Source organism: Myxocyprinus asiaticus, chromosome 40, assembly GCF_019703515.2.
Source record: "Myxocyprinus asiaticus isolate MX2 ecotype Aquarium Trade chromosome 40, UBuf_Myxa_2, whole genome shotgun sequence".
NCBI lineage: Eukaryota > Metazoa > Chordata > Actinopteri > Cypriniformes > Catostomidae > Myxocyprinus > Myxocyprinus asiaticus.
Window position 1 is genome coordinate 3766904 of NC_059383.1, and position 15986 is coordinate 3782889.

Below are 15986 nucleotides of genomic sequence, written 5' to 3' on the forward strand. Positions count from 1 at the left end.
ATGCATTCACACTCTCATATTGCGAAGTATTGCCAGTTCACCTGCCTTACCAAGCGTTTATCAAGTGTATTCTCATTCTGCCTCATGTTACGATCTTCTGCCTGTTTATTGGATTCACGTTTCTGGATTATCCTTTCTGTCTTGTTGACCTTATTGGATTGTTTGCCTGTTACCTACCTCTGCCTGTTGTACTGACCATGTTTGATCCATCTGATTTGGATTTGTTCATTTGTTCATTAAACTCTTCTGTATAATGGATTCTAACCCAACCTCCAGTCTGAGTTCATTACAGTCTTATTGCCACAGATCTAAAAACACACATCAAATAGACGTCTGGGTGATGTAGGTGTGCTATTAGAGTTTCGGCTCACGTGTCGATTTGCATACTCATCAGAACTTAAGTACCCTGGTCCTTTGCATTGCAAGTGCAGCACTCTATCAGTTGAGCTACCTGATAGTACATGAGCAAGCTTGTAAATGTACTTCATTATGTAATGCAGATGTTTAAATGTATCACTTTACCAGTCATACAAGCCATGATACTGCAATGCCATAAACCTTACTAGCTTCAATCGAATAGAACAATCGTATGTTTACGTCTTGTGGCAATACTATTGGAACAGTGAGTATTTTAATCTTTATGGACTGGCCCCATTCAGAGTTGAATTTATTATTTGTGGTAATCAATATTATGCCATGTTGATTGAGCTTAACTTGTACTGAAGCTTCATTCATTGTCTTCATTGTGAATACTTTATCTATTGTTTTATCATTTAAAACAAACTTTTATTTTGAATGTTTTGTTTGAAAAAGTGTGCTTGTGCTAATTTTCTTTCAAATAAATGTCTAATGCAATGGCATTCAGACATTTTTTAAGTCACTGCATGTCTGCTAATGCAATATGAATCTTTTATATCTTTATTAGTTTGAGCAAATATTGAAACAGCATTTAACATTCTGGCAAGAATGGACGAATCACTTCAAACACAGTGATTTATCATAATTAAAGGAAGTGAGAGAAAAAAAATCAAGGCATCATGCGCTGTTGTATCGCAGCATTTTGTCTTCGAATCAAAGCTGATTACTTGTGTTCTTTCAACTAGTTCTGTTGCTGTTCTTCCTCTTGCTTTATTGAAGAAGTTATTTTTTCACCTGACCACAATCAAGCCCTCATCAGTAGCTGCTGCTCGCACAGGAAAGCAATTTCCTGCATCCCTGCCGCTGCATTGTGGCACATGAATGATTTCGTTAAGGGCCATGCAAAGGACCCGAAGATGTGAGGTGGGCCCCTGCGGCAGATGAAAGCGGACCCCTCGTGCCCTCTAGACAGGAGATGTGCTGGACTCTGTGCCTGTGACCATTGGATGAATAGCTCAAAAAACACTGACATCTGGTCTTGGTTCATGCCTAGCAATTCTCCATGTGCTGGACTTCTAAAGGAGTAAACAAAGTGTTTTTTTGTGGGACTGCATGTCATTTTGTCAGAGATTCTGTTGGTTGCTGAGTTTGTTGTATATGTTCCTACATTGCTTTTGTTCACTGTTTTTCGAAAGTGACTTGCTATTATTGCTCATTATTTACTCATTGTTTGCTATTATTGCTCATCATTATTGTTATCGCAAAACAAACCCTGATAGGGTGATCGGGGTCTTGTATCAGAAGGGGTTTATTTTATGATAACAACCGGCTGACTGTACAATATCCCACTAATTACACAGCTGCTAACCAAATAAAATAAATAAATGGACATAAAATATTGATTTGCATTGAAATTATGTAATTATGTGAGAAGAAAGAAATTGCTGAACAGGAATTCCACCTCCACTTTGCTTTCTGTTGGTGTTTATTTTGTAAATAATGTCTGACTGCTCATTGTCCCCCTTATTACAAGACTAGTTGCCAAATAAATACATTTATGTAAAACATTGATTTGAGTTGAAATTATTTTATTAACTTACTTGTAGAGATTGCACAGTGATCCGAGAAGTAGGAAAGATGACTCACATTACCCGGATGACCGGTCTGATATGTCTTAATCACTGGATGTGCAGCTGTTGTTCAGAAATATGAGACCGCTAGATGGTGCCATTGACTAATCAGAATTGAGTTTTGCAGAGACCCATGTAATATACACTCACTGAGCACTTTATTAGGTACACCTGTACGCCTACTTATTCATGCGATTATCTAATCAGCCAGTAATGTGGCAGAAGTGCAGTGCGTACAATCATGCAGATACAGGTCAGGAGCTTCAGTTAATGTTCACATCAACCATTAGAATGGGGAAAAATGTGATCTCAGTGATTTGGACCGCGGCGTGATTGTTGGTGCCAGACGGGCTGTTTGAATATTTCTGTAACTGCTGATCTCCTGGGATTTTCACACACAACGGTCTCTAGAATTTACTCAGAATGCTGCTAAAAACTAAAAAAAATCCAGTGAGCGGCAGTTCTGTGAATGGATACATCTTGTTGATGAGAGAGGTGAATGGAGAATGGCCAGACTGGTTCGAGCTGACAGAAAGGCTACAGTAACTCAGATAACCCCTCTGTACAATTGTAGTGAGCAGAATAACATCTCAGAATGCACAACATGTTGAACCTTGAGGCGGATGAGCTACAACAGTGGAAGACCATGTCAGGTTCCACTTCTGTCTGCCAAGAATAGAAAGCAGAGGCTGCAGTGGGCACCGGCTCACTAAAACTGGACAGCTGAAGACTGGAAAAACATACCCTGGTCTGATGAATCTGGATTTCTGTTGAAGCACACAGATGGTAGGGTCAGAATTTGGTGCAACAGCATGAATCCATGGACCCAACCTGCCTTGTGTCAACAGTCCAGGCTGGTAGCGGTGGTGTAATGTTGTGGGGAATGTTTTCTTGGCACACTTTGGGCCCGTTAATACCAACCAATCATCGCTTGAATGCCACAGCCTATTTGAGTACTGTTGCTGACCATGTGTATCCCTTCATGGCCACAATTTACCCATCTTCTAATGGCTACTGCCAGCATGATAATGGACCAGGTCACAAAACAAAAGTAATTTCAAACTGGTTTCATGAACATGACAACATGTTCATTGTTTTTCAGTGGCCCAAGTCACCGGATCTGAATCTAATAGAACTCCTTTGAGATGTGGTAGAACGGGAGATTCACAGCATGAATGTGCAGCTGGCAATTGATTGTGTAGCAGTACATATGTATTACCAGAGGAAAGATCAAAAAAAAGTTGAGTTTTATATTGCCTCGCATAATATATAACATGTGACAACCTGTCTCAAACCTGATCAAATACCCTGAGAATACCTTTATTATGTTGTTGACCCTTGCCTTGCTTAAATGTATACTAGTGTGGCTTATTTGTGTTTATACAACAGCTATAGCTAAATTATATGATATTGGAATTTTTGTTTGTAAAATCACAAAAGATTCATTTCAGTCATCTTAAATCGCAACATAAGCATTACAAAAAAAAACCTGAGTATTTTTGTCTTGTTTTCCAAATATTTATACATTCTTTAAAAAAGATACATTTACTTAGGAAGCAAAGTGGAATTATATTTTGTCTTGTTTTCAGACAAATCTACCAACATTTTGTAATGATTATAATTTTTAAAAATGGATTCTGAGGGGAAACAAGTTTATTTTTCTTATCCCTTTGTCAAATAATTTCTTGTTTTACACAGAAACCTCATTAATTTTGTTAGACTCTAAAACAAAACGTAATCTTGTCATTCTGCATCTCAGGTAGAAATCAAAATCTTGTTTTAAGAATATTTCGGTATTTTTACCAGACAATATGACAAATATGCTCAGTAAGGAAATTATTTTTTGCAGTGAGTTAATTTTGAAGTAGGCAGCCTTTTTTTAAAACATGTTATAGATAACCACTCCAACAGAAAACACACATTTGTGTAATTGGACTTTTGACATCCATTGCAACTTCCCTAGGTGACAACATACTGTATATAAAAAAAAATGTTTAGCCTGTTATTAAGATTTACACATTTAAATTTCATAACAAAATTCCATCAGTTCATTAATTAATTGTGCAATTTTTAACCAAACTAAATTAATAAAACCTAAAATATTTTTCTTATATTTTACTAAAGATCACTTCATTCAATTTGATTTAATTTTATGAAATTAAAATGCGTAATTCTTAAAAATAGTCTAAAACATTTTTAAGTGTATAAAAGTCCTACAGTATATTTATTTAATTAAATAACATTTGAAGTAGGCTACTGCCATTTATAGATTTAATTCACACACACACACACACACACACACACAATAATGTTTGTTGTAATGCAATCAATGAACAACTAACCTCGCACACCTGAAAACTGATAGATACAGTAGGTGCATTTACCTGTCTGACGAAGGTTGTTGTGTCGAAAGGTTGCCAAAATAAATTTCGTAATACTCTTTGCAAGCTAAGATAGAGTGCGAGATTTTTTCTTTTTTTAGTGGTTGTTGTAATAAAAGTCTTAATTATTTTCATTGAGTGTACAATACGGTTCCTTGTGTAGATTTTATGAAAGATGAATAACTTTTTAGACATATTTGTTTCCATGGACTCTACTGCCCTCCAGTGGTTGCTTACACACACACACACACACACACACACACACACACACACACACACACACACACACACACACACACACACACACACACACACACACACACACACACACACACACTTACGTAATGCATAGATTTACCGTTCTATTTCATGAAACAAACCAGCAGATCTTCTCAGAAGTAGCAGACTGAGTGTGTGCGCTTGCATATCTTGAAATGCATGATGTGAATTGATTAGAAATTCAATATAGCCACTGATAGGCCTATGCAATGTGTCCTGGCAATGGGTTTATGATGCCTAGTGATGTCCACATAAATGTTCATTTTTATTCTAGACATTCATGCTGTGAATTAAATCCTTGTTTAAAATATTTCCTCAAGACAGTCTTACCATGCCATGTATGCATTGATGAGTCTTACTAAAGAACATCTCCAGGTCACTGATAGAAATGATCCGTCTAGTCTTTTGTACCATTAAGATGTTTTTTCCATTCATTTTATATATTTATTTATTTTATTTTTTTTGTACACACGCACACAATATTTGTTTGCATATATAATGAGAATTACACTTAAATGTCATGTAACAAGTCACAATACAGCAAGTCTTAATGATCCAAAAAATATGCTTAATTTCTTTAAGCATTAACAATTATGATCTAAAGTAAACTAATTATATTTATATAATTTCTTAATTTCTTTAAGTGTGAAATATAACCCAGCCATGAAATTCACCAGCTTCATAAGAATCATGCAACACATGGCTGACACATGGTTTAGAAAACAGTCAAATATTTAAACTGAGGTCAATAATCTACAAAACATGTATTTTGTCAAGGATTTGGCATCATTTGCTAATTTCTGTATATAGATATGATAAAGCAATCTCTTAAAATCACAAATCTGTTTCATAATAAAAGGTGTGACACAATGACTGATCCATTTACAGTGGGTGCTTTATTGAAGAAACATGATTTCTACTGACTGAAGGAACCCGATAGCTTGCATGCACCTACACAACCTTCATGTGCTTTCATTTAAAACAGTGACATGATTCAGTTAATAACTGCTCCAATTATTAAATAAATTACCAAAGGAAGACTTAAGAGTTTAAACTGCAGCAATCCAGCTCTAGATGCACATTGATCTTGGTATTGTCATATGGGCAACACTCATATGAAGTGATTTCAGAGTAAAACAAGGAAACAAAACAGTTACAGGCTAATTTTCTATATTTATCTCCAGACCTTTGTCAATGACAGACCCAGGTCAGCATGTGCAATGAAAAAATAACTTCACTGAAGTCATAACACAAACAAACGAGGGACCAGCTCAGAAACAGCTACAAAGCACACAGCAGTTCAAATTTAGCTTTAACTTTACGTTTTTGCAGTACTAAAGTTTGTATGGATTACTAGATATGCACATGAAACTAGTCTCTTTCAAAGGCAAAACGCAGTAACTACACAATTCTGAAACAGATTTTTGTGGATGTGTGTGGATTTTAAAGTTACTGCAATTTTCAAATTCCATTTTCTCTGAAACCGAGCACTGTTCAGCCAAACCCGTCTGTCCCACGTCAGATCCAAGAGTCCCGATTTCAGTCATAACTCACTTTTGACAAAATGTGTAGTTACAGCATTTTGCCTTTGGATGGCAGTATTACTCACAATGTCTGTTGGTAGGTCTGAGTTGCTTCTGGACTATATATATCATCATAGCAAACAGAAGACAAATGTTGTGATGGAGTTAAAACAAAATGTACAATTTGTGTTTCAGAGCAGATTTCAACATTGATGTCCCACATTTTTCGTAATTACTTGTTTGTTCATTCTAGGTTTAATGTGAAGTATTCTAATCTTCATTTGCTTTTCTATTATATTCATTCAATCCACAGAGATCAAGTCTACAAAATTAAGTGCAAAAATGTCAGAAAACTTGAAAAGCATCAATTACATTAATCATTCTAAAACATCTGCATTCATAGACACCAAAGAAAGCAGAAAGTAAAACACAAAATACAACCAAACACATTCCCAAAAGGAATGACCATTCTTTAGCAAGCGTACATAAAATAAACAATTATCATAGCACAACCACTCCTCCCCTGATTAAATAAGACACATGTGCAGATGAAATCAACTGTTTGCATGTGTTGTTCTTCAGTAAATTCAAGCAGTTGGTCAGAAGATGTAGTCATTGGTCATCTTGAGTGAAGGCATGGCCTCGTTGACGTTCTGGTCGAGTCTGTGATACTCAACACCACGTGAGCAGAAGCCGTCCCTCCAGTGGCGACTTTGAGCCAGTAACATGAGCTATACACGCAGACAAATAGAAAGCAAAATGTTCATAATGATGATGGAGCGATCTTACAGCTTTAGACTACTGCAATGACATGCTGATGAAAAATCAAACACTGTAACAGCAAAAACGTAATTCAGAAAAAAACATTCTCTGATTGATTTTTTTGTGTGTTGCCTAAATAAAGAATGTGCCATATAGTCCCACACAATTTTTATTTAAATTCTATTAACCCAAGGAACATTAAGGGTTCAATACAAGTTAAGCTCAACCGACAGCATTTGTGTCAATGTTAAAATCATTTCAAATAATAATTTGTTCTTGTAAGGAAAGTATGGCTTGACATTCAGTTTTGCACGGAGGGAAAACAAGGAAACTGGGGCCTATCACATGCGTCTTTCGCTGTCTGGCAAGAGGAAGTAAGACGAGACAAGACTATTTTAAATATAATATGATAAACATCATCTTGTATTTCGGCACTTCTGAGCATACTGTACCTACTAGAGTGCGGTGCTCGATCACATATAGCTGAATGCAGACTGTTCTATAAAATGCAGCCTTTTGCGGTTAAGTAATCACACAAGACCATATTGCAATGTCATTCTTAATTCAATCAGTCGTGCAGCCATAATGGATACTATACAATGTCTCAGAGAGCAAAGTCTGCAGTGTGTTATGGATGGTTTTCCCCTCATCATGTAAGTGCCACTTTTACAACTGTCAAGTACGTATACAACAGTGGTTTTTCCTCAATGTGAAAATGACAAAGAATAAAAATGACATATTTCATATTCTTGTCAAACACACATTTTTTATATATACACACACACACACACACACAGTACTGTGCAAAAGTTTTAGGCACTTGTGAAAAATGTTACATAGAGAGGATGTCTTCAAAAACAATGACATAAATAGTTTTCATTTATCACTTAATGTCATACAAAGTCCAGTAAACATAAAAAATCTAAATCAATATTCGGTGTGACCACCTTTGCCTTTAAAACAGCCCCAATTCTCCTAGGTACACCTGGACACAGTTTTTCTTGGTTGTTGGCAAATAGGATGTTGCAAGCTTCTTCGAGAATTCGCCACAGTTCTTCTATTTAGACTGTCTCAATTGCTTCTGTCTCTTTATGTAATCTCAGACTGACACGATGATGTGGGGGCCATGACATCTGTTGCAGAGCACCCTGTTCTTCTATTCTAATCATTTCTATTTGCAAAAGTAATGTTTGGAAGTCTAAAATGTATTTTTCCTATTGACACACAAAAACTGAAGATATAAATAACCATCTTAAGACAAACGTTTTTGTGAAACATCTTATGTGCCTAAGACTTTTGCACAGTACTGTGTATATACTGTATATGTTATATATATATATATATATATATGTGTTAATTTTATTTGTTAATTTTAGAAAATTTTAAGTCCCTTGGGTCTGCATGTCAAATTACCCATTACAATAACCTTAGTCACACAGCCTGTTTGATTTAGTTATGGACTGTATGGGAAGACAAATGCTCCAAAAGCAGGACGAAACTGCACTCCACAACTAAACCATTCATTGTGCATCAAATTCAGTGTGCACCAATTTCCACTTAAACCCCACTGGACAGCACCAAGCGAAGTTAATTTACTCGTGCCATCCACTGATAACATGCCCCAGATCAATTCGGGCAATCAGGTGGGGAACTAATATAGTCAGCTATATGTACTGTGAATGTAAACAAACAGGACAAAAATAACATATCTAATTTGTGCATAAGTCCTTGCAGTGTACATGAGTGATTCTCATGAAACCTGTCAAGAAATTGCCCTGATCAAAATTATTATAATTTTAAATTAATTAAAAAAATATATATCTTGCATAAAGAAAATTAAGCCCACATTAAAGAACAGTAAGATATTTGCATTGTGACACTATTTTCAAGAAACTTGAGAACATTTAACCCCCTAATTTTCATTATGGTAATGCGGACCGGACGATTTATTTTTACTATTCCCGTTGCTTTCAACAACGATTATCATTAGTGTAACAGTCTCTTTTTTACTGTATTACATTAGGTTCCCTCTTTTTAAAGTATATAAATTGAGATTACATGGACATTTTACTTTAAGAAAACTCATTTCAAACATCTGGAACCACTATGTTTAAGTCAGCTCACTCAATATTTGTGTATTGAGTGTAGTTCAAAATCTGAAACTGATTACCTCAAATTGTTTGAGTTCTGCTAACTTATTAGGGTTTACAGTGTATCTTTGTTCATGTTGCAGTAATGAGAAAATCATATTGACCATCTTTTTTCACATTATGGTAATGTCATTACCTTAATGAATCTCTTTTTACATTGCAGTAATGATACCATAACTACCAAGGATTTTTTTTTCATGTTGCCGTAATGAATGCATCATAATCATAATGACCATCTTTTTAGCATTGTGGTAATGATATTATAACTACCTTTTTTCCATGTTCCTGTAATGAGAATATCATAATGACCATGTTTTTTGCATTTTGGTAATGATATCATAACTACCATGTTTTTTTGTTTGTTTGTTTTTTATTTTGCGGTAATGAGAATACCATAATGACCATCTTTTTAGCATTGCAGTAATGATATACAGTAGTGCTCAAAGTTTGCATACCCTGGCAGAAACTGAGAAATTTTGGCATTGATTTTGAAAATATGACTGATCATGCAAAAAAAAAAAAAAAAAAAAAAAAAAAAAAACACCTGTCTTTTAAGGATAGTGTTCATATGAAGCCATTTATCATCACATAGTTGTTTGGCTCCTTTTTAAATCATAATGATAACAGAAATCACCCAAATGGCCCTGATCAAAAGTTTACATACCCTTGAATGTTTGGCCTTGTTACAGACACACAAGGTGACACACACAGGTTTAAAATGGCAATTAAAGGTTAATTTCCCACACCTGTGGCTTTGTAAATTGAAATTAGTTAGTGAGTTTGTTAGCTCTCACGTGGATGCACTGAGCAGGCTAGATACTGAGCCATGAGGAGCAGAAAAGAACTGTCAAAAGACCTGCATAACAAGGTAATGGAACTTTATAAAGATGGAAAAGGATACAAAAAGATATCCAAAGACTTGAAAATGCCAGTCAGTACTGTTCAATCACTTAAGAAGTGAAAAATTCGGGGATCTCTTGATACCAAGCCAAGGTCAGGTAGACCAAGAAAGATTTCAGCCACAACTGCCAGAAGAATTGTTCGGGATACAAAGAAAAACCCACAGGTAACCTCAGGAGAAATACAGGCTGCTCTGGAAAAAGACGGTGTGGTTGTTTCAAGGAGCACAATACGATGATACTTGAACAAAAATGAGCTGCATGGTCGAGTTGCCAGAAAGAAGCCTTTACTGCACCAATGCCACAAAAAAGCCCGGTTACAATATGCCCAACAACACCTTGACACGCCTCACAGCTTCTGACACACTGTAATTTGGAGTGACGAGACCAAAATAGAGCTTTATGGTCACAAGCTATGTTTGGAGAGGGGTCAACAAGGCCTATAGTGAAAAGAATACCATCCCCACTGTGAAGCATGGTGGTGGCTCACTGATGTTTTGGGGGTGTGTGAGCTCTAAAGGCACGGGGAATCTTGTGAAAATTGATGGCAAGATGAATGCAGCATATTATCAGAAAATACTGACAGACAATTTGCTTTCTTCTGCACGAAAGCTGTGCATGGGACGCTCTTGGACTTTCCAGCATGACAATGACCCTAAGCACAAGGCCAAGTTGACCCTCCAGTGGTTACAGCAGAAAAAGGTGAAGGTTCTAGAGTGGCCATCACAGTCTCATGACCTTAATATCATCGAGCCACTCTGGGGAGATCTCAAACGTGCGGTTTATGCAAGATGACAAAAGACTTTGCATGACCTGGAGGCATTTTGCCAAGATGAATGGGCAGCTATACCACCTGTATGAATCTGGGGCCTCATAGACAACTATTACAAAAGACTGCATGCTGTCATTGATGCTAAAGGGGGCAATACACAGTATTAAGAACTAAAGGTATGCAGACTTTTGAACAGGGGTCATTTCATTTTTTTCTTTGTTGCCATGTTTTGTTTTATGATTGTGCCATTCTTTTATAACCTACAGTAGAATATGAATCCCATAAGAAAAGAAAAAAAATGTGTTTTGCCTGCTCACTCATGTTTTCTTTAAAAATGGTACATATATTACTAATTCTCCAAGGGTATGCAAACTTTTGAGCACAACTGTAACTACCATGTTTTTTTCACATTACCGTAATGAGAATATCATACTGACCATATTTTATTGTATTATATTATAATTACCATATTTGTTTTTCATGATGCAGTAATGAGAAAATCATAACGACCATCTTTTTTCACACTGCGGTAATATTATAATTACCATCTTTTTTCATGTTGCGATACGAGAATATCATAATGACCATCTTATGGCATAAAACAGACATAAACTGCAAATCTATTTCTGTTTTTCGTCATTGCACCTTTCCAAAAAGACAAATGAAAAGAGAAGCATACCTTTCTCTTGTTGTGGTAGGTGATGTAGATGATGGCCACTAAAAAGGCTATGACGACGAGGTGAAAAAAGAAGTGTGAGTCTTCATTGCGAGTTGCATAGATTGTTGTGTCCTTGATGTTTACATCAATTTCCTCAGAGCTTTTGAAGGGAGGGTTATTATTACCAGGAATCAGGTCTTTCCCAATGCCTTGGTTGTCTCGAGTTCCCTGACTGTCATGCACACTCTCATAATTATCATCACTATCACCATCATCAGCATCATCTTTGCCATTTGTGTAATCTTGAAGTGGCCCATTTGGTCCAAGGGCAAGGATGCTGCCCCTGTAATCAAAGGTTGTCTCTGTTGTCTCTCCAGCAGGGGTGGAGGTGGTGGGTTGCTTGTTTGCAGTTGTACTGGTGATCTCTTGTGAATTGTATTTGGTAGGTTGGGCGTGCTCTGGAAGGGTCACAATTTTCACTGGGGCAGCAGTAGTCACAGGAGGAGAGGTCGGAGCAGCTGATGGTTTGGTGGTGGGGTTGGAGGTGGTGGTGTTGCCAGTAGCAGGAGCTGTTGATGTAGTCGACACTTCAGCCTTTTCATTCAAATGACTGTCAATCAGAGAGGTTGAAACGTTCTTGTTAATGTTACCAGTTTTAGTTTCAATGCTCACCTGCACCTTGTCAGCTGTGGAAAAAATAAAAAGAAGCCAAATTAAGAGTTTGTTGTGAAATCTTCAGTATATGTAAGGGATATCAAGAGTTTACACATGTTCTCACTTATTGCAGAGACACTACAGGTGAACAGATGTTTAAAAAAAAAAAAAAATGTTCTTTCGACAAGTTTCACTGTTACAAATTTTTTTGGATTACATTCTGCCAAAAAAAACAACAAAAAACGCAGTTCGTTTTACTATAGTAATGCCAATGTTCATCTGTGGTACATGTACCCACAACAACAAAAGGGTTAAATGGTAACTGGAGGTTTGCTATTGTGTGAAACCATGGTTACATTTTTATTTTTTTTTTTAAATATCTGTACCACAAATGAACCATGTTGTTCCTATAGTAAAACTGAAGTAACCATGTTTGTTGTTTGGCAGAATATGATTTTTATTACAATACTATTGTTTCTTCCTGTATTATTACTACAAATATAAATATGGTTACTGTAGGAAAACCAAGGTTAATTTCTGTATGGGACGAATAATGGTATTGCGAAGAAAACCAAAATAATTTGTGCGAAAATGCATAAAAATTTCAGAAAATAAATTCCTTCCCTCCCTGTCCTTACGTGTTTCATGGTCATAATAACAAGAGTCGAGAATCTATTTGCAAATGTGTTGAAAAACACTCGTTTTGATTATCTGACAATTAAATTCACTGCTAAACATACACTGGCAGCCAAAAGTTTGGAATAATGTACAGATTTTGCTCTTATGGAAAGAAATTGGTACTTTTATTCACCAAAGTGGCATTCAACTGATCACAATGTATAGTCAGGACATTAATAACGTGAAAAATTACTTTTACAATTTGAAAAGAAATTTCAGAACTTCTTAAACTACTTCAAAGAGTTCTCATCAAAAAATCCTCCACGTGCAGCAATGACAGCTTTGCAGATTTTTGGCTAGTCAGATAGCTGTCAGTTTGTCCAGATATTCAGGTGACATTTCACCCCACACTTCCTGTAACACTTGCCATAGATGTGGCTGTCTTGTCGGGCACTTCTCATGCACCTTACAGTCTAGCTGATCCCACAAAAACTCAATGGGGTTAAGATCCATAACACTCTTTTCCAATTATCTGTTGTCCAATGCCTGTGTTTCTTTGCTCACTCTAACCTTTTCTTTTTGTTTTTCTGTTTCAAAAGTGGCTTTTTCTTCGCAATTCTTCCCATAAGGCCTGCACCCCTGAGTCTTCTCTTTACTGTTGTACATGAAACTGGTGTTGAGCGGGTAGAATTCAATGAAGCTGTCAGCTGAGGACATGTGAGGTGTCTATTTCTCAAACTAGAGACTCTGATGTACTTATCCTCTTGTTTAGTTGTACATCTGGCCTTCCACATCTCTTTCTGTCCTTGTTAGAGCCAGTTGTCCTTTGTCTTTGAAGACTGTAGTGTACACCTTTGTATGAAATCTTCAGTTTTTTGGCAGTTTCAAGCATTGTATAGCCTTCATTCCTCAAAACAATGATTGACTGATGAGTTTCTAGAGAAAGCTGTTTCTTTTTTGCCATGTTTGACCTAATATTGACCTTAAGACATGCCAGTCTATTGCATACTGTGGCAACTCAAAAACAAACACAAAGACAATGTTAAGCTTCATTTAACGAACCAAATAGCTTTCAGCAGTGTTTGATGTAATGGCAAGTGATTTTCTAGTACCAAATGATCAATTTATCATGATTACTCAAGGATAAGGTGTTGGAGTGATGGCTGCTGGAAATGGGGCCTGTCTAGATTTGATCAAAAATGACTTTTTTCAAATAGTGATGGTGCTGTTTTCTACATCAGTAATGTCCTGAGTATACTTTGTGATCAGTTCAATGCCACTTTGGTGAATTAAAGTACCAATTTCCTTCAGAAACAGCAAAATCTGTACATTATTCCAAATTTTTGGCCGCCAGTGTATAATTATATATATATATATATTATACACACAGCATATAAACTCCTCCATTAACATTCTTTTCAACATTTTTATTACATTGTTACAAAATTTTATAGAAGAAAAAAACAGCCCAAACCTAAAAAAAAAAAATTATCGAAAACACATGCTTATAGCTTGTATTTTCTTGCCTTCAATAAACAACTTTTGAATTGTCATGCGGTTCTCAAAATGTAGAATAACTCTTTTTTTTTTTTTTTTATTAGTGAGCACAGTAACATACACAGAACAAACATATGACTCATCCTTCATGTTTATTAATGTTGTTAAACAGGTTAGATTAGATTCTGTTACTGTGTGTAGGACTGTGGCTGTGATGAAAAACAATAGTTAGAAAGAGTTAGCTTAATCTTTCTAAGAAATATTTACCATAATGACCACATTTGACACTATTAGGAGTATAACTCAATTACAAATGACAGTTACTAAACTGACAACGTCACACGGAGCACGACACCGGGCGAGTTTATGTAATGTTCCACTTATTGGAAAACGACAGACATCTGATGTGGATAAAATATGTGTATACAATATATTAGATTTAACCAGGTTAAATTTCACACTCACGTGTGCTCGATCTTACTGCAGGCGAGCTGAAGCACGAGCTTGTAGGTAAAGAAATGTTACCACTGGCATTACAGCGAAAACCATTAGAATATAAAGTTAGAGTTAAAGTTCTCCACTAACCTGTTTCTGATAGAGGATAACATCTCACTGAAAAGATTTGCAAGTATAATACCACTGCAAATATTCCCACAGACGAGAACTTTCCTCCTGTCTTCCGCATGACCGCCATCTTAAGTGATGACGTTATTGGCGCGCATGCGCGATTTCAGTCGCAGCGCTTGGAAGTTTGGTTCTTTTAACCAAGTCGATTCTTTTGAGCTGCTTGTTTCAATGAATCGATTCAAAAAACAATGCAGTCATTTGAGTCATTTGAATTGACGCTCAGAATTCTTCTCCAAAGTTAGGGTTACCAATCGTGTGTATTTTGGGGTAATTATTGATATTTCAACCTCAGTTCATATAATACATCGATAGTACACTGTGTACACAAAATACAAAGTTACACTCAGGACCTACAGGACACAAATGTCCCCAATGAAACCCATTAAAACTGCAATATTTGATCCCAGTGCCATTAAAGCATAAAATCATGAATTCTATGGTATTATGCTTTCATTCCGGAGCCTCAAAATTTAAATGTTTTATATTTTCCACCAGATGGCGCCATTTTACTCATGTTTAGCCTATGGAGCAAATACATGATTTTTTTTTTTTCCTATTTTCTGTTTGCTGTATTATAGAGCACTGCAGGCCAAATGAATAAATGATGCAGCTAAAATTGTGTGGGTGTGTTTTGTATGTGTATTGAGAAATGTGTGTGTGTGTGTGTGTGTGTGTGTGTGTGTATAAAAACAAGTGGCATTATGTAAACAAACTAGCATTTAAAGGGTCCTGAAAATGAATTAATATTTGGTAGTTACTATCAGGACTGATGTTGGTTAAAAAAATTAACTAATTGAAAGTGGAAAATAATATTAATATATAATATTATTATGGCAGTTTTTTGACAAAGATATTTTTGTCCTCAAGGGACCTCTGAGTAACTTTTTTATTGACGCACAAGGGTTAAACTGCCAAGATACGACAACTGTTTCCTGACTGTTCGCATTAGTTCTGCAGGGAGGAGTATTTATAGTAAAAAAAAAAAAAAAAATGACTTAAATATTGATCTGTTTCTCACCCACATCATCATATCGCTTCTGAAGATACTGATTTAACCACTAGAGTCATAAGGATTACTTTTATGCTGACTTCTGTGATTTATGGTGCTTCAAAACTTTGGCACCCATTCACTTGCTATGTATGGACCTATAGAACTGAAATATTCTTCTAAAAATCTT

General features: G+C 36.1%; 1 protein-coding gene across 1 annotated transcript; it reads right to left on the reverse strand.

Moving 5' to 3' along the window:
- Positions 1–5525: 5525 nt before the first annotated feature.
- On the reverse strand, positions 5526–14889 carry LOC127430683 (keratinocyte-associated transmembrane protein 2-like). Its single transcript, XM_051680649.1, has 3 exons — positions 14767–14889; positions 11434–12098; positions 5526–6902 (listed from the first exon to the last, which is right to left on the reverse strand). Exons 1-3 carry the CDS (start codon positions 14873–14875, stop codon positions 6771–6773), a joined length of 906 nt encoding a protein of 301 aa, XP_051536609.1. The 5' UTR covers positions 14876–14889; the 3' UTR covers positions 5526–6770.
- Positions 14890–15986: the final 1097 nt, after the last annotated feature.